The sequence below is a fragment of the Nannospalax galili genome, unplaced genomic scaffold (genome assembly GCF_000622305.1).
Source record: "Nannospalax galili isolate Female #2095 unplaced genomic scaffold, S.galili_v1.0 scaffold803, whole genome shotgun sequence".
Classification (NCBI taxonomy): Eukaryota; Metazoa; Chordata; class Mammalia; order Rodentia; family Spalacidae; genus Nannospalax; species Nannospalax galili.
Genome location: NW_008349354.1, coordinates 688,104 through 707,620, shown reverse-complemented (window position 1 = coordinate 707,620; position 19,517 = coordinate 688,104). Strand labels below are relative to the sequence as shown.

Below are 19,517 nucleotides of genomic sequence, written 5' to 3'. Positions count from 1 at the left end.
TATATACATATATATATATCACCACTCAAAAGTAAAATACAGCCAATTAGGAAATGGATTGTGATCAGGCATGCCTATGATGATTTACAGATGGGCAAATACACAAGTAACAGTGACAATCCCAGATTCGGATAAAGACAGAAAAGGTGTGTCACTCAATGTGGTGGAGAACTGTAATGGTCCCAGTCACCATGGAAAACACTTCAATAGTTTTTTAACCAAATGTGGCACTAATTGTGTAACCCAGAAGTTAACACTTCTGGGCATTCAGCCCACAGAAATGAAAACTCAGGCTTACACTGTAATGTGTACATGAATATTTATAGAATCTTTCTTTATAGTAGCCCCGAACTAAAAAGAATCCAAACATCCTTCAGCAAATGGCTTTCAATGTTTCATGGAATCCTGCTCAGGAATGTACAGGGATGAAGCATTGGTAACAGGGAATCTGGATACTTTCTGGAGAATGATGCTGTGATTGTTTGAATGAGAAATGGTTCTCATAGGCTCAAGTGTTTGAACACTTGGTTAATTGATGGTGCTGTTTGGGGATGGTCATGGAACCTTTGGGAGGTGTGGCCTTACTGGAGAAAGCTTGTCACTGGGGTTGGCATTGGGAATTCATATTCTTGCCCACTCCCAGTTTTGGGCTCTCTGCTTCCTGGTTGCCATTAGAGATGTGAGCTCTCAGCTTTCAGCTTCTGCCTCCACGCCTCTCAGTTGTGATAGATTCTTATCCCCCTGGAACCATGAACCCAGATAAACTCTTTCTTCCACGAATTATCTCAGTCAGTCACAGCATCACAGCATTACTTTTACTAATTCAGATACAAATGGAAAAAGCTATTCCCAAAAGTTTTCATGCTTTCTGATTCCATTTAAATAGTATTCTTGAAATTCAGAATTACAGAAATGGGGAGCAAATCATCAGTTGCTAAGAGTTAAGGAAGAAGGGGGTATGAGCAGGGTGTGGGTGTGGCTGCAGGAAGCTGATGGGAAAGGGCCTTGTGGTGATGGAGTATCTTGATTGCATGATGTTCAAAGGCAGCTTGTGATGTTTTACTATAGTTTTTCAAGATGTTAACATAGGGGACTGGAGAGGTGGCTCAGTAGTTAAGAGCACTTTCTGCTCTTGTGGAGGACCCTGGTTTGATTCCCAGCACCCACATGGTGGCTAACAACCATCTGTAACTCCAGTTCCAGAAGCCCTCTTCTGACCTCCTCCTGTATTGCACATCACGGGTACACTTACATACATGCAGACAATACACTCATAAACATAAAAATAATAATTTTTTAAAAAAGGTGTTAACACAGGGGGAAACAAGGTAATGAGAACATGGGATATGTCTGCAGTATAGACTTTGTTATGCCTAAACACATACAGTGGGTGCTTGTCTTTACTTCCAAACACTATAGCTGCTGACATTACATTAAAAAAAGAGAACAGAGCTGGGCAAGATGGTGCATGCCTTTAGTCCCAGCACTTGGGAGGCAGAGGCAGGCAGATCTTTGTGAATTTGAAGCCAGCCTGGTCTACATACTGAGTTCCACCCCAGCTCAGCCTACAGGGAGACCCTGTCTCTGTAGAACTTAAGAACTTACAGCTTGCTGACTTGTTCACACATGCTTAGCTAATTTTCTTCCTTCCCTCCTTTATTCCTTCCTTCATTTCTTTCATTAATTGCTGTTTTCTTTTTGAAACAGGGTCTCCCCATAGCTCTAGCTGGCCTGGAATTTGATATGTAGACCAAGCTGTCCTCAAGAGGTCCACCTGTCTCTGCCCCCTGAGTGCTAAGATAAAAGATGTGTGCCAGCATGCTTGACTTAGCTAGCTTACCTATACAGCTTAGGACCACCTGTCTGGGGAATGGTACCACCCACAGTAGCCTGGACCCTCATACATCAATGAACAATTAGGATAATTCCCCACATGCCAGTCTGATTTAGGCATTCCTCAGTTGAGACGCTCTTTTTCAGTGACTCTAGGCTGTCACATTGACAGTTAAGGTGCAGATCCCCAGAAGGCAAACTTCATGTGGATCACTCATTGTAGATGATCTGAGAGAGAAGGAAAAATATCAATACCGTATGAGAAGGAAGAGATACTTTTATGGGGTCTGAGCTCCAACGGCAGGAATGGAGGAGGGTCAGGGGAGGCATATGTTTGAAAAGAATGTGAGGAGTTGTAGATAGAAAAGACATAACTTGTTCACCATCACACAGGCTGCTAGCTAGACACATATTGCCAGGTACCCACAAGTACACCAGTATATGGGATGCACGAAGGTAGACACATGCATACACACTGGCACACAGGCCACATAGCACAATCCTACACAGGCTACCTGGAAAAGGAAAAAAGGTCAAGATGAAGGTGTTACCCCTTGGTCTCAAGGCCACTTTTATGCAGAATCACATGAAAGTGGCATTTCCAGAAATGGTTATATAATAGACGATATCATTTCTTTTGAGTTCCCTGGACATCCGTTTCAGCCATTGTTTGCTGACTCATGGTGCCCTGATGTCCATTGTTAACCATCTTGACCCATGTCAGCACCAAGTTGTCTTAAAGCGAGCTGGCCCCTGCGGCCTTCGGCTCTCCTCAGCTTTGTATCTTTTTCTTGAGCAATGTTGAGCTGTACATTGCTTATAAGCTTATTGATATTTTGAAAATAATGTTCAAATATCATAGCATTGATGCATTTTATAGTTATTATTTTTAATGATCAAAAAAGAAGATGGAAGTAAATAGTAGCTAGCTTATTCACATTTTAGAACAAAATAAATTAATATTTATACAATTTAAATGTGGCCTAAACAGAATTTCTAATAACTACCAGATATTTTGCATCATAACATCATCATAGATATTCTTGAGGAAAATTGTCTTAAATATAACCTGTGGTTTAGAAATGCTTGCTAATATGGTCTGTGTTTCTGTGTTTTACTTTAGTGCGGACCAGTATTTACCATTTGTGCTATGGGAAAACGGATGACCTTTGTTACTGAAGAAGAGGGAATTGACACGTTTCTAAAATCTAAGAATGTAGATTTTGAACAAGCTGTGCAAGATCCCGTCTATCATACAGGTAATATCTTCAGAGAGCTCCTTTAAACTACAACTTTGAAACCCAAGAGTAGTTTTAGGTAACAATTATATCCTTGGTTATCTATCAACAATGGTGGGACTGAAGAGGTGGCCCAGTGGTTAAGAGTTTTTCAGAAGACCTGAGTTCACTTCCCAGCACTCAACAAGTGTGGCTCACAACAGCTTGTGAGTCCAGTTCTAGGGAATCCAATACCTCTGGCCTCTGTGGGCACTACACTTCTGTGCACAAACCCACACAAAGATACACACACATACACACACACACGGTCTTCTTTCTGCTCTTCATTCTGACAAGAGAAACCTTGCCTGTATAATAGTTAATGATCAATAAATGTTTGAATGAATGAACTGAACTTTGATGGACTTTAACAGAAGACCCATTATTTTATTTATTTATTTATTTATTTATTTATTTATTTATTTATTTATTTATGACTTATGTCTGCCTCTCCATAAGTGCATCCATGTCATGCAGTACTGGTGGAGGACAGAAGAGGCATCGGATCCCCTGGAACTGCAGTTACAGATGATTATTAGTCACCATGTGGGTGCTGGGATTTGAATCCAGGTCTTCTGCAAGAGCAACCAGTGCTCCATCTCTCCAGCTCCAGCCATTATTTTATTCTTAAAAGTGGGTCAAGAAGTAGAGAAATGTAGATGATAAATTGGGTCATTGAAAAACAAATTGTGGGCAGTTTACTACATTTAGGTTTCATTTATATGTGTAAATAAGATGTGGTTCCCTCACTGGTGTGTTTTAGAGAATATTTGGAATCTCTGCCATGTTCCATTACCCGAGGTGTTACTGCCTCTGTCTACTGCTGTGTATGTGATGGCTACAACTCTTGGCTTGATGAAGTGTTATTCTTCTGCATCCCTGGAGTAGAGTCCTTTTGCTTAGGAAGCACACCATTATAATGGCCTGTCCTGACACAGCCCTTACGTCTGGACAGGTTATCTGGACTGCTTCTTCTTTCTCACAACTCCCATCTATTCTCAGGACTGCCAGATAGGACTGGTGAGTGCGCCCCTGGCGTGGCTGTGTCTCCCTCGCTCCCCAGGCTCCATCCTCCCCAGAACGCAGAGCAGGTTCACATCCTGTCCTGCCCTCTTCTTTTCTCTGTTTTCTTGCTGCTTGCTTTGACAAAGATGTTAGATGACTGCCTCTTTATTTCCCCCTCTCCCTTGGGTTCCGTTTCTGTACTCTGTCATGCATTTCTTGGCATTAAGCAAGAAATAATTGTTTGCAAACCTTTCAGTGATTCATAGCATGGTTAATTTTTCCTTCTGGATTCCACTGAAAGAATTGCAATGCATTGGCTAAACTCACTACTATTTAACTGAGCTATGGAATTCCTGATTGATGAGTATAAATGTTTTTTTCTGTGTATATGTGTTTTGCCTGCATGTATTCAAGTGCAACCATGTCGTTCAATGCCTGCAGAGGCCAGAAGATGGCATCAGATCTCCCCAAACTGGAGTTATGGATGGTTGTTAGCTGCCATGTGGGTGCTGGGAACAAAACCCAGGTCTTCCGCAAGAGCAGCCAGTGCTCTTAACTGCTGAGTCATCTTTCCAGCCCAATAACATAACTATTTTGAAGGCTGTTGATCTATATAGTAGCATATTTCTTTGGTAAACTATACTAAATTACCTGCTAGAGGTATATGGACATTATGAGAATGTTCCCCTCTGGCCTCCCCTGAGCCTTTTCTTGTTTGACTATTTCTGTTTAATAGGTTCAGTCTGTTCCCATTTATACCTGAGTCAGCTTCTCTTTCCTGTCTTATAGTCCACTACCATGCTTAGGAAATATAAAGTTATTTTAAATTAATTTATGCTTAACAGAATTGTGAAACACAAAGCCAAAAATTATTTTTCAAAAAACTACTTCAAAGACAATTGAACAAGAGAAAGATGTCAGTTAAAAAAAATGGTCATGGGCCCACTACATCAACCTAATCAGAAGTTCCTCTTGTAGAAGGAACATGAATATGTCTAGAAAGGAAATGGGGTGGGGGCAGTGTATTCAAGAAGACAAACAAAAGAATGATTATAAATTATTTCTTTTTAAAAATATTTTATTTATTACTTTTATGTGTATGAATGTTTTGCCTGCATATATATAAGTTTACCACTGGCATGCAATGCCAACAGAGTCCAAAAGAGGGTGTTGGATCCCCTGGAACTGGAGTTACAGATGGTTGTTAGCTGCCATATTGGTGCTGGGAATTGAACTTGGGTTTTCTGAAAGAACAACAAGTTTACTTAACTGCTGAGCCATCTTTCCATCCCCCTTTCTTTCTTTTTGAGACACTATCTCATTATGTAGCCCTGGCCACTGTGTAGCCCATATTAGCTTTGAACTCACAAAAATCTACTTGTCTCTGCCTCTCAAATGCTGGGATTACAGGTATTCACCACCATGTCCACCTCGATAAACAGAAGCTTTGAGAAATTTGGGGCTATCAATGTGTGTGTGTGTGTGTGTGTGTGTGTGTGTGTGTGTGTGTGTGAGAGAGAGAGAGAGAGAGAGAGAGAGAGAGAGAGAGAGAGAAATGGGGGTTTGTGTGGTAGAGAGTGTTTTCAGTATATAGAATAGCATCTGAGAATGCTTTACAATGTAAAATAGATTTGGAAGGAGAAGTTGGAAATACCAGCCCTCTCAATTGCTCATTTACAGATTATCTCATCAAGTGAAGTGAACCGCCACAGACTGTTGCTGTTTGACAGCAGTGGTGGAATCTCTGTGTGCTTTCATTTGAAGGAGGTGATTTTTATAGACCAAGAGGGCTTTGCTAATGGTCCCCACTGGCCAAGTAACAACAGAGGTATACGGCCTCTACACCATAAGGAGTGGTTGCTTCTTTTAAAAATAGTTTTCTCTCTTTTAAGCATGGATTCCAAAGAATATCTTTTTTACTCTGCATGAAAAACTGTATGTTATAATGAAAGGGAAGCTGGGGATGGCCAACATTCATCAATTTACGGAGCAGCTGGTTGAAGAGTTCCACGAACAATTGGAAAACTTAGGCAGTCATGGAACAACGGACTTGAATGACTTAGTAAGGTAAATAGTTAAATGGATGCTTTAATCTTCAAACAAAAATAAGAACCAATACATTGAACTTCAAAATTCACCTGGTACATTAATGCACCCCATATAACTTGGCTACTAGGAGACTTTAGAAAAATCTTTGAAGGGTCTGGAGAGATGGCTCAGTAGTTAAGAGCACTGGCTGCTCTTGCAGAAGACCTAGGTTTGGTTTCCAGCACCCATATGGCAGCTAACAACTGTTCATAATTCCAGTTTCAGGAGATCTGACACCCTCTTCTGTCCTCCTTGGGCATTGTGTGACACAGGTGCACTTATGCACAGGTGTATGCAGGCAATACACTCATAGACACAAAATAATAAGTAAGATATTTTAAAAATCTTTTAAATTCTATTTAATGTTTAGCATTCTTATTTTATGGTGAGCAAATAAGCAATTCAATCATACTTTAAGTATGTTATAAACATTAAAATTATCACTAAGCATTGTATTTCAATAGGCAGTAGTTTGAATATGTGGAATTCTGTGAGAAATTGGGAAATTTAATAATATTGCCTTTAGTTTCTTTAGTGACTATTTGCTATTATCTAAAGACGTGTGCTCTTTTAATTATTGTTACTTATTAAATTGTAATTGTTTTTTGATATTTTTGAGGAAGGTTTCCCTGTAGCCCCAGCTGGCCTGGAACTCACTATGTAGACCAGGCTGGCCTTGAACTCACAGAGAACCACCTGCCTCTGTCTCCCAAGTGACGTGCTGGGATTAAAGGCGTGTGCCACCACACCTGGCTCAATTGAATTGCAATATTTATCATTTCATATTTATCTACCTCTAATGTGCTTCCTTAGAAAGGAGGGTAGGAGATAGGGCTCAGCAGTTAGGAGTGCTTTCTACTCTCCCAGAGAACCCAAGTTTGGTTTTCAACACCCACATTGGGCAGCTCACACCTATCAGTAACTCCAGCTCCTGAGGATCTGATGCTTCTGAGTTCCATGAGCACCTGCACTCATGTGCACATACCTTCCCCGACTGCACACATATACACATAATTAAAAATAAAATAAATCTTATTTTTTAAAAAAGAAAGGATAGCATCGTTTGTGTGTTCATTGCAATGAAGTGATACTTTTATTAAAAATTATTCCGATAAATAAATTTACAGTTTCAATCATCCTTGAATTATAGCTTGATTTCCATTAGCAAGTATTAAAAGTTCTTAAGATTGGCTTTTCCCCAAAGATCTGTCACATATAATCTACTGCTAATGTATCAGTTTAAAGTAATACATCTTTTGTATCTTAATCTTTTCCTTGGGGCCACTTGGTCTGACTTCCTGTGTGCCTCTGTCTTTGTAGGTATGTTCTTTATCCAGTCACAATCAATACTCTCTTTAAGAAAGGCTTGTTTTTCACAAATGAGAAGAAAGTCAAGGAGTTCTACCAGCATTTTAAAACTTACGACGAGGGTTTTGAGTATGGATCCCAACTGCCGGAATGGTTCTTGAGGTAGGGTCTTTGACAGATGTGACCATTAGCTTTAAATGCCAGCTTGTTATAATCCAGAATCACCTGGAAAGAGAGTCTCAATTGAGCAGCTGTTTAGATTGAGTTGGCCTATGGCTCATGTCTATAGGTGATTATCTTGATTGGCACATCCCATTGTGAGAGGCACTATTCTCTGGGCCCATGGAAATAGAGTCTTACAAGGTCCTGGGACCTTGCTCGTGTGAACCTACAGCAATGGTGTCAGCATGCTCAAGACCTATGCAAACTCAAGCAGACAAAACCCCAGCACAGAATGGTAGAAATGGGCAACAAGCCCCAATCTTAATCGAAGAATTATTGGCAGCTGATTACTGCTGGGTGAAGAAGAGCTGATCTTCTCAAAGGGCGGAGCTCTAGGCAATCCTAGACTCCAGTGGATGAGCTTGCACTGAGGGACTTCTGGAGACACTGACTTGACATGATAGGCGTTAACACAAATGACAGAATGAATTCCAGTTGGGCAGGAGGCTATGGGAGGGTGCCAGTGGGGAGGGGGTATAAAGATGATTAAGATTGACTAAGATGTTCTGTATGAAATACACAGAAATTCAGTTAAAAAATTTACAAGTAAAGAGTAGAGAAAGAAAAAGCAAGGAAGGATCCAAACATTTCTTCTCTCTTTGTTCTTGACGGTGTCTGTTCTAAGTAGTGACAGGGTGAGACCATTTTGCCTATGTGAAGCAACAAGACACTTTGCTTCAATTTTATCCCACTTACAACATATTGTTATGAAATTGATTGGATCTGTGCTAACTTGGCCCCTTTCTCACTAAGGTGAAAGTAGGCATGGTCAATGTCTTTCTCACGGTTGGCTCAGATAAATATTTGTAAAATGATCCCAGTGTAAAATAACAGCATTAAAAATAGAAGTTCTTGGCAGTTGATCCATGTTTTAATCCCATTTGGACAATTGTAGGTACTATGGACTGGGTGGTACCTACAAGCACCTACGGCTCACAAACAATAAGAATTCATTTCCTACAGTTCTGGAGATTTTGAAATCCAAGACCAGGGTACCAGGTGGGAGGGTTCTAGGGAGGGGCACATTTAGAGCACATTTAGGTGGCACATTGCAACTTCTTACTATGGCCACAAAGTGGAAGAGGCATCACGTGCTCTGAGTTTCTTTTATAAAGGCACCAATCCCATTTATCGGTGGTTCATTTTCATCTTACAAACACCATCTCTGAGATCCCACTCCCTAATACCATCTTCTATGGGATGAGAATGTCAACATTTGATTTTGTTGAGGAATTGGACACCAGATCATGGCAGTGGACTCTAGTGATGGTCAGAAAAGAATACACTGATGATAGCCAGTTGACTTTCTTTACTTAATCCAGCATTTGGCACTTATGCTGGACTTACATCCCATCACTACTTAGAACAGACAAAGTAAATGTGAACCAAGCTATGCATGCACAATTTTCTCCTTCAAAGGCAACCCAATAGAAATTTACAACACCTATTTACAAAAGACACTAAAATGCAATTATCTTACCCCCTCATTCCCTGTGGGCTAATAATTCAGAGGTAGATGTCTTAGGAAATTCTTACTGAAAATGAAGAGGAAATTTGGGAAATGATTCTACTTCTACAGACATTGCCCCCTTTTATGATGTGACCTGTCACTCCTAACATGTTTATAATCAATACCTACACATTTTTTTTTTTTTTTACAGAAACTGGTCAAAATCCAAAAGGTGGCTTCTAGCACTGTTTCAGACAAATGTTCAGGAAATAAAAACACATAAATCTGCAAAGGGTAATTCTAGGGTAAGTATCCTTCTCTCTACAACTAAAATATATGTGATAGAGATGGCAATAAGCTATGATTATAATAAAACTTGTTTGCTAAAGAAATGTATTTAATTAGATATAATTTTTGTGCCAAGTAATATACTGGGTATGTGAATTCATTATTTTATTATTGTGTCTGTACAACACTGAGGTATGGATCCTATTCTATATAAGAACAAAACTGATACTACCACCAACAATGAAATAAAATAAAGTTACGGAGTTCTTTATGTATTGTCACTCAACTGCCAAAGGCCAAAATGATAGCATAAAGTCCTTAGTTTGCTTCATATTTCAATTTGAGAATTAGAAAATTCATCTCATACAATAGAATAGATATTGTAGCATTTATTCTATATTCTTGATTTTATAGAATAGAGCTGGAAGCAAAGAACTTAAAGTGGGTGGTCATAGTAAAGTTGTTTTCTTTGTAAGACTGAGGACAGAAAAATAAAACCGTAACTGGCTGGTTAACATTGGGTTATTCAAGGAGATACAGAGCAAGACAGAGGCAACTTTATTGTCAAAGCTATTGTCTTGTGGGGGAAAATCTGTCAGTCTTACTATTCTCCTAATGTCTAGGAAGTTCAGAAAGCAACTTCTTCCATCTGGTGACTTGGACTTTAGCTTGAGTGCCTCCATTTTGATTTATGTTTGTTTGTAGTGCTCTGTGCTGAGAAAGAGACAGGGAGTCTTTTATTTTCTCCAGAAGCAGTTTATTATGCTAGCACCCAACTCCCTGGGTTCATACCCAAAAGACAGAGCCTCAAAGAAAGACATGGCCCCTTATAGCCTCTGCTAGTTTCCTTTACAGTTGAGTTTCTTTATTTCCCATATATAGTAACTCACATGTCCTTATTAGGCGCTTCCTCCTACAAGGCTAGGTAAAGCCTTCCTGGGCTACAGAGGGAGTTCAAGTCCAACCTGGACAACTTAGTGAGACCCTGTCTCAAAGTTAAAAGAGATATACTCAGTAATAGATTGATTGTCTTGCACATCTGAGGTCCTGGGTTCAATCCCTAGGTGGAAAGATGCTTCAAATATTTTAGTATTTAAAAATGATAGGGAAAGTCGGGCATGGTGGCAGATGCCTTTAATCCCAGCACTCAGGAGGCAGAGGCAGGCAGATCTCTGTGAGTTCAAGGCCAGTGTGGTCTACATAGTGAGTTCCAGGACAGCTGGAGCTACAAGGAGACCCTGTCTCAAAACCCACCCTCCAAAAAATGATATGGAAAATTTCCATTTTTAGCTATATAGTAAATGTCACTAACACAAATGTTATTGTAGATATGCATTATACTAATGTGACCACTTAAAGTTATCACTACATCATAGATAGCTTGTCAAAGAATGAAATGTATGTGTAGGATTTTTGTGAGGTATAGTTTACTCTTGTAACAACTCACATTTTAAATGTGAGAAAGAGCAGCAGTAAATAAAATTTCTAATTAAAACCATTTTCCCTTCTGCTACTCCATCATTACAGAAATGATAATGACACACCAGCTAACATTCATGGGGTACTGACTCTGAGATAGGCATAATATTACCCAAACAACTTTAATATCAAGAAAACTGAAATTAGTGTGGTTATTCAGTCTGGAAAAGTTATATGCCTCATTAAAACCAATTCTCTTCTGTTGTCATATATTTTATTAGGTAGTAATTTAGTTATTTTCTGTGTCATAGACTCTGAAGCAAAACTACTACACTATGGTCCATGCAGTTCTCTTAATGCCTAGTCCAGGAGAAGTATGGATTGTTTGTTTGTTTGCTTGTTTGTTTTTGAGACAGGGTCTCCCTGTAACCCCAGCTGGCCTGAAACTCCCCATGTAGACCAGGCTGGCCTTGATCTCACAGGCAACTACATGAATTTAATTCCTGTAACAATTTTATGAGTTAGATAGCATACTATGGCCATCTTATGGATAAGGAAATTTAGTCATTGGGAGATGAAAGTGATTTATGCATGATTGTTCATTTTCTTAATAGTGAAGGCAGGATTTGGATCAAGGTAGCAAGTAGTTGAGCTCCAATGGAGCCTCTCTTCCTAGAAGTGTACAGGTAATTTAGCATGTCTCAAGTTACAAGTCAGAAATAGCAGAAACAATGTGTCTTGAATTAAAGAAAAATGAATGATTCTAGGGCCTTGAGAGATGGTTCAGTTGCTAAAGTGCTTAATGCCCACATGTGAGGATCTGTGTTGGATCCTCAGAGCCTGCATAAAAATCCCAACTTGGTGACTCAGGCATGTAACTCCCAGCACTGAGTAGGCAGAGGCAGGAAGATTCCTGGAGCTCATTGGCCAACCAGTCTGTTTGCACTGAGGAACTTCTGGGTCGTGAGAGATTTTGTCTAAAAAGAAAAATTTAAAAACAAAGACAGAGAGTGATGGAGGCACTTGGTGCTGACTTCACACCTCCACCTACACGTGAACCTGCACACACGTGTGTTTGCACACACGTGTGGACACCCACACTAACCAGTCTGCATACTATACACACAGAGAACAACGTGAGCAATTTGTTGTTTATGAACATCAGCGTTTGTGACATACCTGTGGTTTAACAATATTCCATTCCTTTACACAGACACTAATACAGGCTGTGCTGGATATTGTAGAGATGGAAACACATGAACACAGTCCAAATTATGGGCTCGCAATGCTTTGGGCTTCTCTGGCTAATGCTGCTCCTGTAAGTACCTGAGAAAGGATGGGATTCACTCCCATCTCCTGTACTTTTGTTTGCTTTTCATTTAGTCTTTTCATTCTTTTGGCCTTCAGTCCTTGTACTTAATAATGGTAGATGAGCAGCCTGCAGTGTCTTAGATCATAAGATAAACAACAAACTGGATGAGTAATGACATATGACCAGAGGGCTGGGGAGGTAAATAAATGCTTGCTTCACAAGTCTGAGGACATGTGTTTGGATCCCTAGAACCCATATAAATGCTGGGTGGGTGTGATAGACTGCCTGTAATCCCAGCACCTGAGAGGCTGAGACCAGGGGTCTCTGGGGCAAGGCTATCTAGTTGAAGTAGCCTAATCAGCGAGCTCTGGGTTCAGTGGGAAACCCTGCCTCAGTAAATAAAGTGAGGAGTGATTAAGGAAGACACCTGATGTCAACTCTGGTCTCCACAGGCATGAACACACATGCACACAAACCCACACCGACGCCTGAACATGTACACACATAACTGCTTCCACATACCCAGCAAAATAAAACAAAACAAAATGCTAAGGAGGCAAAACCTGCATCTATAGAGAATCTCACCCTTTGAATCCCACTCTCTGAAGTGCCACATAGAATGGGCTCAGAGGAAAGCTCACCCTTTGTGGTCAGCGGTACTACCTGTTTAAAGAGTCCTGACTGTGACAGGCTGTAGTCTGGCCTCAGCCCTATACTAATGGGGGTGGTGAGAAGGGGAAAGAGAAAGAAGAGAGAGAGACTGAGACTGACTGAGTATAAGAATATGAAACTCTTAATATGGTCTTAGGCATTGGCTACTCAATTCTCTACAGTCTGTGAGGATCCACCAAGATATGCCAGCTGGTGTCCAATATACGTGAGTTTTTATGCTCCTCCCAAGTATGGACACTGTGTGTTTCTTGGCATTTTGGTCCTTTGAGCTTCCTGGTAAATGGAATCTGTGGCACCAGAGTTCACTGTAAACCAAAAGATAGGAGAGACCTAAAATAATACCATTTATTTTTATTTACTTGTTCTAATTAATTGATTAATTAAGTTAGTATGAAACAGGAACATTCATCCCATCTCTGATGCTCAATGTGGTTATTTCTCTTTCTTTTTCTCTAACAGAAATAAAGATGATATTTATGTTGCTTAATTCTCCATCCTGCGTTGAAGGCCCAAGTGGCCAAAGGACTTATCTGTCCCTGTGTCTTCCTTTCTTTTAATCTGTTTTAAGATTGGCAGAGACAGATATTCTGTCCTCTCTGCTCAAATGTGTGTCACCCAGGAGAATATGTATTTCATCAATGGCAGTCACATAAAAAATAACCTAATTTCTTTCTCTATTTGCCTCTAATATTTTCTCTGGTTTTTCTTAACTGATCTGGGAAACAGATTAAGTTCCAGCAAAACTGAAGAGAAACCACCAAAACAGCTGTCCCAAAGCCACAAACAACCCCTCCAGTCAGAGGATTAATTTTCAAGATCTCATTAGAAAGGTCCCCCGGAAGAAAGCCTCACAAAGCGCTATTGATTAGAGACAGAGGAAGTCAGTTCTTTGGGATTTGACCCTGGTATTGGCCTGAAAGGATTGAAATAATTCATTTCAGAAAGGAAGCATCTGATGATGAGAGACTGTTCCATCTTGCTGGCTCTTGGCACTTCTTGGAGGCAGCCTGATTTGAGAGCAGAGACCTTAATGTCAGGTCCAAAGCCAGTTCCCAGCAGAAGGCTAGTTGTTTAACCCCTCCCAGCCTGCCTCAGTGTCCTCGTCTGAGGCAGAATTGCTGAAAACTGCCTCCAAGAATGGTTAGGAGAATTTAATCAGAATCAGTGTAAAGTGCCTAACTGTATCTGGCATAATGTTGTTCAGTAAGTGGTACTTTCACATCATGAAACCATCCCCCTGGTTAAAAATCAAAGACTTTATCCAGTGGCTCATTAAGAATGAGTATAGACTGCCCTGGGTTCTCAAAGTCCCAGGATGGGCTCTGCTGCCTTGGCTTTTAGGATTTCTCATTCTGTAGACCACCTGCCAGAGATACTGATGGAGTGCATGTCCTATCTCCAGCCCAGATAGCATCAGTACTCCCCCCCTACTTTGCACTCTGTCACCCTGGTTTTAGATAAGCTTGCTACCAGCTCACCAGTAGGCTCTGTTGTGGTCTACCTGTGCTTTAGAGAAACTTCTCAAGGTACTGGCCCTAATTTATAAGATTATTTCCACGGGAAGGCCATTTCCTAATTCCAAGAAATTTCTGAGAGTCAAATGACTTTTCTAGAACATTTCTCTGAAGCAATGTCAAAGTAGACTTTTATCTTTTTTTCCCTCTGAAGTCCTTTGAAATTATGCTTGGCAACCATCACAGCCTTATCTTGCTCTGATTTATTGTCTGGACCACATGTGCCCAGCCACTAGTTCTTTTAATTATTTTTTCTTTTATTAAATGTATGAAACAATGGGTTTTGGGTTTCCTGATGACATCATCATACATGTATATCATTGAACGTATATGGTCTTGCACAGTGAGCTCTTTTTTTTTTTTCTCTTGTATGTAGCTTACGTTTCCAGCTAAATATGAAAGTTCTTTGGGCAGGAATTGATTCCTATGTATTTGTGTTTACCATGATTGGTAGGTTGTCTGGCATGTTGTAGAGATTGTACTGCACAGTCCAGGGACTGCTCTATGACAGCCACAGTATTCAGTTTTGAATGAATAAGTTTACTAAGTATGTAGCAAGTTAAAGAATAAATAGCAAGTGATGAGTGGATGATGATAGATGATAGAGATCAATGATAGATATAGATGATAGATATGTAGTGATAGATGATTGATAGATAGATAGATAGATGATAGATAGATGATAGGTAGATAGATAGACAGATAGATAGATAGACAGACAACTAGGCAAACATCATTAAGTTGGGTGCTCAATCATCCAGCAGAAATCTACTGGAGAAGCTCCTTTAAAGTAGCCATCTGGGGTTCCCTACAAAGAGAGTTCTAGGCAGACTAGTGTCCCCTTGGGTGAAGTTTCCAAGTAAAAACACAAATAGCAGCATATAGACATGACTTCATCAAATTGGGCACTCACAATGTCTATCAGAAATTGACTAGGAAAATTGAGGTAGTCAGCTAGAGCTCCCAACTGAGCTTCCTCTCCATGGATGGACTTCCCATGACTAAACTTCTGGCTTCTCAGTCCCACTGCGGGCACTTTGACATCATGGACACGCAGTAGTTATGTCTGATGGAAATGGTTTACCTTCTAGGTGTTCTCAAAAGTGTAATGTTCTCACGCCTAGGCTCTCTTGCTGTCTCTTTTCTTCCCTGCACTGACCTGGGGAGGGCAGTGCAGTCCCCGAAGAGGGGTCTTGGAGGTCATTTGACATAGACATATATGCTTGGGTCTGAAGTGGGATGACATCCTCACTTCCAGAGGCAAATTCTTAGTGAGCTCAAACAGCACATGACAAATTTACCCGTGTAGTATATATTACAAGATTCTATCAATATTTATCAAATCTCTTTAAAAATTTTAAATTATTTTTTATGTGTATGAGTGTATTGCCTGCATGTATGTAAGTGCACCCATGCTGTGCAATGCCCAGGGAGGTCAGAAGAAGGTATGGGACCCCTGGAACTGGAGTTACAGATGGTTGCTAGCCACCATGTAGGTGCTGGGAATTGAACCCAGGTCCTCTGCAAGAGAAGCCAGTGCTCTTAGCCACTGAGCCCTCTCTCCAGCCCTCAAATCTCTTTTTTGGATGGATGAATAGACCCTGTTGAAGGACAAACTTGATTCATTTCCTCAGAATCCAGCCAGCTTAGAGCTCTCTTTGTCCCTTCCCACTTCTGTCCTGAACTCTCCAGATAGTGGAGACACTTTGTGTAGCTGCTTTGCAGTTCAGTGACCAGGTGGTAGTTCTTCTTTTTGCCAAGCTCTGACCATGGACTTGACCCCTTTGGCATATACCTAATTGTTGCTTCACAGAGCAGCATTTTTGAAGTCCTTTCCCAAATATGAGTGGGGCCACTCATTATGGATTTTTGATTCAGTATTACATATAAACATTTTATTAACTCCTTAATATCATTTACCTATCTTGTTTAGTTTTTATTTTGTTTTTTTTTTTGTTGAGACAGTGTTTCCCTATATAGCCCAGGCTGACCTTGAACTCATGGTCTTCTTGTATCAGTCTCCTAAGTGGAATCTAGGATTATAGGCATGTGTCACAATGCCTGATTTTATGAGTGTTTTGTCTGTATGTATGTATGTGCATCACATGAGTGTAATACCTTCAGAGGCAAGAAGAGGGCATCAGATCCCCTGGAACTGGGGTTACAGGTGGTTGTTAGCCACCACGTGGGTTCTGGGAACTGAAGGTAGATCCTCTGCAAGGGCAAGAGGTATTCTTAACCACTGAGCCATCTCTCTAGCCTCCTTTTACTCATTTTTAAGAAGACAGTGTTTTTTCCTTTTAGGGGGAGAGGGGATGTCAGGTCTCATGTAGCCCATGCTGACCTCAAAATGATTGTATAGGGTAGACTGATCTTGAAACTCCTTATCCTCCTCTACTTCCCAAATATGGGATTACAGTCCTGTAGCACCACACCCCTTTCAAAAGTACTTTTTTTTTGTCTTTTTGAGACAGGGTCTCCTTGTAGCCCCACCTATCCTGGAACTCACTATGTAGACCAGGCTGGCCTCGAACTCACAAAGATCCACCTGCCCTCTGCCTCCCAAGTGCTGGGATTAAAGGTGTGCGCCACCACGCCCGGTCAAAAGTACTTTTTTTTAAAGGTAGAAAATAGCAGACTCTTAAAATGAAAAGTCCATTAAGGAAAAAGGCACTTAACACCATTGTCCATCCACTTGCTATTTAGATGAATTCCTTGTGTTTTCCATAAAATAAGAAGTCCCAGATTTCAGTGATTCTCTAAAACCATAGATAGACAAATAGGATTAGGGTGCTGCTGAAGATTTATGCACCATCGCTGAGATTCCTCCCCCAATGGGAACTGTCTCTTCAAATAAGATGTATTGAGTTTGGAGAGATTCTTAACTAAATCCCATAATTTAGCACTTTCGTCTGTAGCTAGTAGGTGGAAGGCCCTGAGCTGGGAGAGAAGAGGGGAGCGTTCGGTAGTGTGTGCGAATGAACAAGACGGTCCCTAGGCTAAGTCTTGGCTTATCTTCATGCTGTCCTAGGGAATCTGTGTTGCAGGGACCTTGGTGCTAGTCACCTCACTCCGTATCAGTATTGGACCCGCCCTTGTGCTACCCACTTAATGTCAACAGGCAGTGTTGAGTTTCCCTTGTTTGAACGCTTCAGTAGATTGCTTTTCCTCTTTTGACCACAGGGGGGAGTATTGGGATTATTTCAAGGTATATCCTGTTACTTCCTTCACAAAAGCAACCAAAATTTTAAAAAAGAAACCAAAACGACTTCTGTCACACAGTCTATTGTCTGAGTCATTTCAGAATTGATTTCCTAATAATGTTTATAGAAAAAATGAAAATGAAATTCGTTTCGTTTCATGGTTTTGTACGTTTCCTAAATTTTTCTAACCTTAGAAGCAAAAAACTGAGTAGGAAGCTAACTTTTAAGATATGTATTTTGTCTTGTGTACTATATTAAGGGAAGATATAAACTAATTCTTTTCTTTTCAAACTAATTTATTTTGACAAACAGAAATGATAAAAATTAACCATATGGCGGCTAGAGAGATGGCTCAGGCAGCTCACAACTGTCAGTAATTTCAGCTCCAGGGGGATCCAAGGACTCTAGGCTCCTTTGGCCATGCGCTCACCTGAGCATACTCACACACAGATACACACATACATACAATTTTAAATAATTATTTTAAAATATGAATTTATTATTATTAATATTATTCATCTTTTTTGAGACAGGTTCTCCCTGTAGCCCCAGCTGACCTGGAACTTGCTATATAGACCACGCTAGCCTTGATCTTACAGAGATCTGCCTGCCTCTGCCTCCCCAGTGCTGGGGTTAAAGATGTGCATCACCACACCCAGCTTTTTATTTTTTATTTGTGTGTGTGTGTGTGTGTGTGTGTGTGTGTGTGTGTTTATCTAGCTACATCTATGTATGTGCACCAAGTACATGCAGTTCCTAAGGAGGCTAGAAGAGGATATCAGATATCCTGGAGCTGGAGTTACAGGTGGTTGTAAACTGTTGGGAACAAACCCAGGTTCTCTGTAAGGGCAGTACACACTCTTCACTGCTGAGCCATCTCTCCAGCCACCCCCAACCATGAAAAAAATCTTTAAAGAAATTAACCAATCTCTAGAAAAATATTAGCTCTAGAATAAAACGTATGCATGAAAACTGACTGTTGTGGGGCATTATTTAGTGAGCAGACGCACATGCAAAAGAAGCAAGTCACGGAAGCAGATAAAGCTGCTGGCTAAGAGATCCAGGGTAGAAGCAGGATTCTCACACTACTGAAAATATGGATGCAATATACTTGATAGTAGACACTTAAAATTTACTGTAATTTCCACTACAGATGTCTGTTAACTAGTCTAGGTTAGTAGCAGCTGTATTCAATTTCATTTTAAAACCCCAAATTGAGGTTTCCAACTCCTAAAAAGAACTGGCAGGTAGAAAATAACTCATACATTATCTTGAGTTCCCATGGAACATTAATAATCATATTACTTACATATGAAATAATCTTGATAGGCCAAAGGAGAGAATTTACAAATATATTCTTTCAGCATTCAGATGTGACATGACTATGTTTCTTATGGAGCACTCTCATAAGTTTGTTGCTGTTGTTTTTGAGGAGCTGGGTATTGAACTTCTGATCTTGTGTCTTCTTGCTATGCAAGTGCTCTACCACTAAGCAACACTCCAACTCCTCATAAATTATAAGATTTTTCTTACAGGTTCCTTGGATTATTTAAAATTAACACTTTTTATTTGAAGGAAGAAAATGTTCTGGTTATTTACTTATTTACTTATTTTTGAGACAGATTCTTGTGGTGTAGTCCTGGCTATTGTGAAACTCCCCTTGTGTAACAGGTTTGAACCTTGAACTTGTGTCTTCCCGCCTCCGCCTCCCAAATGCCTGAGTTACAGGCATGTCCCATCCCCTCCCAGCTAATTCATTTGTATCTTAAGGGAACTAAATTATGAAAGTAGTTTCGTGTTATTTTAACTTCCTTAAATATTATGGTTTCTTTCTACGGAATAGTTGATGTATGATTGTATAATACTTCATGTTGCTTATTAGTAGAAACAATCCCACCTTTCTATTTCAGTAAAGATAGATTAATT

At 40.2% G+C, this 19,517-nt stretch overlaps 1 protein-coding gene across 4 annotated transcripts in view; it reads left to right on the top strand.

The window, feature by feature from the left end:
- LOC103744879 (24-hydroxycholesterol 7-alpha-hydroxylase) overlaps nucleotides 1–19,517 on the top strand; it is a 119,379-nt gene that overhangs the window by 3,772 nt on the left and 96,090 nt on the right. For all 4 annotated transcript variants that reach the window (XR_003851664.1, XR_003851663.1, XM_008846719.3 and 1 more), the window contains exons 2-6: nucleotides 2,957–3,092; nucleotides 6,008–6,182; nucleotides 7,524–7,673; nucleotides 9,395–9,488; nucleotides 12,104–12,208. Coding sequence is in view for 2 of the 4 variants with exons in the window: in XM_008846719.3 (XP_008844941.1) it covers nucleotides 2,957–3,092; nucleotides 6,008–6,182; nucleotides 7,524–7,673; nucleotides 9,395–9,488; nucleotides 12,104–12,208 (660 nt within the window). In the remaining 2 variants the exon portion in view is untranslated. The remainder of the gene's footprint in view (nucleotides 1–2,956; nucleotides 3,093–6,007; nucleotides 6,183–7,523; nucleotides 7,674–9,394; nucleotides 9,489–12,103; nucleotides 12,209–19,517) is intronic.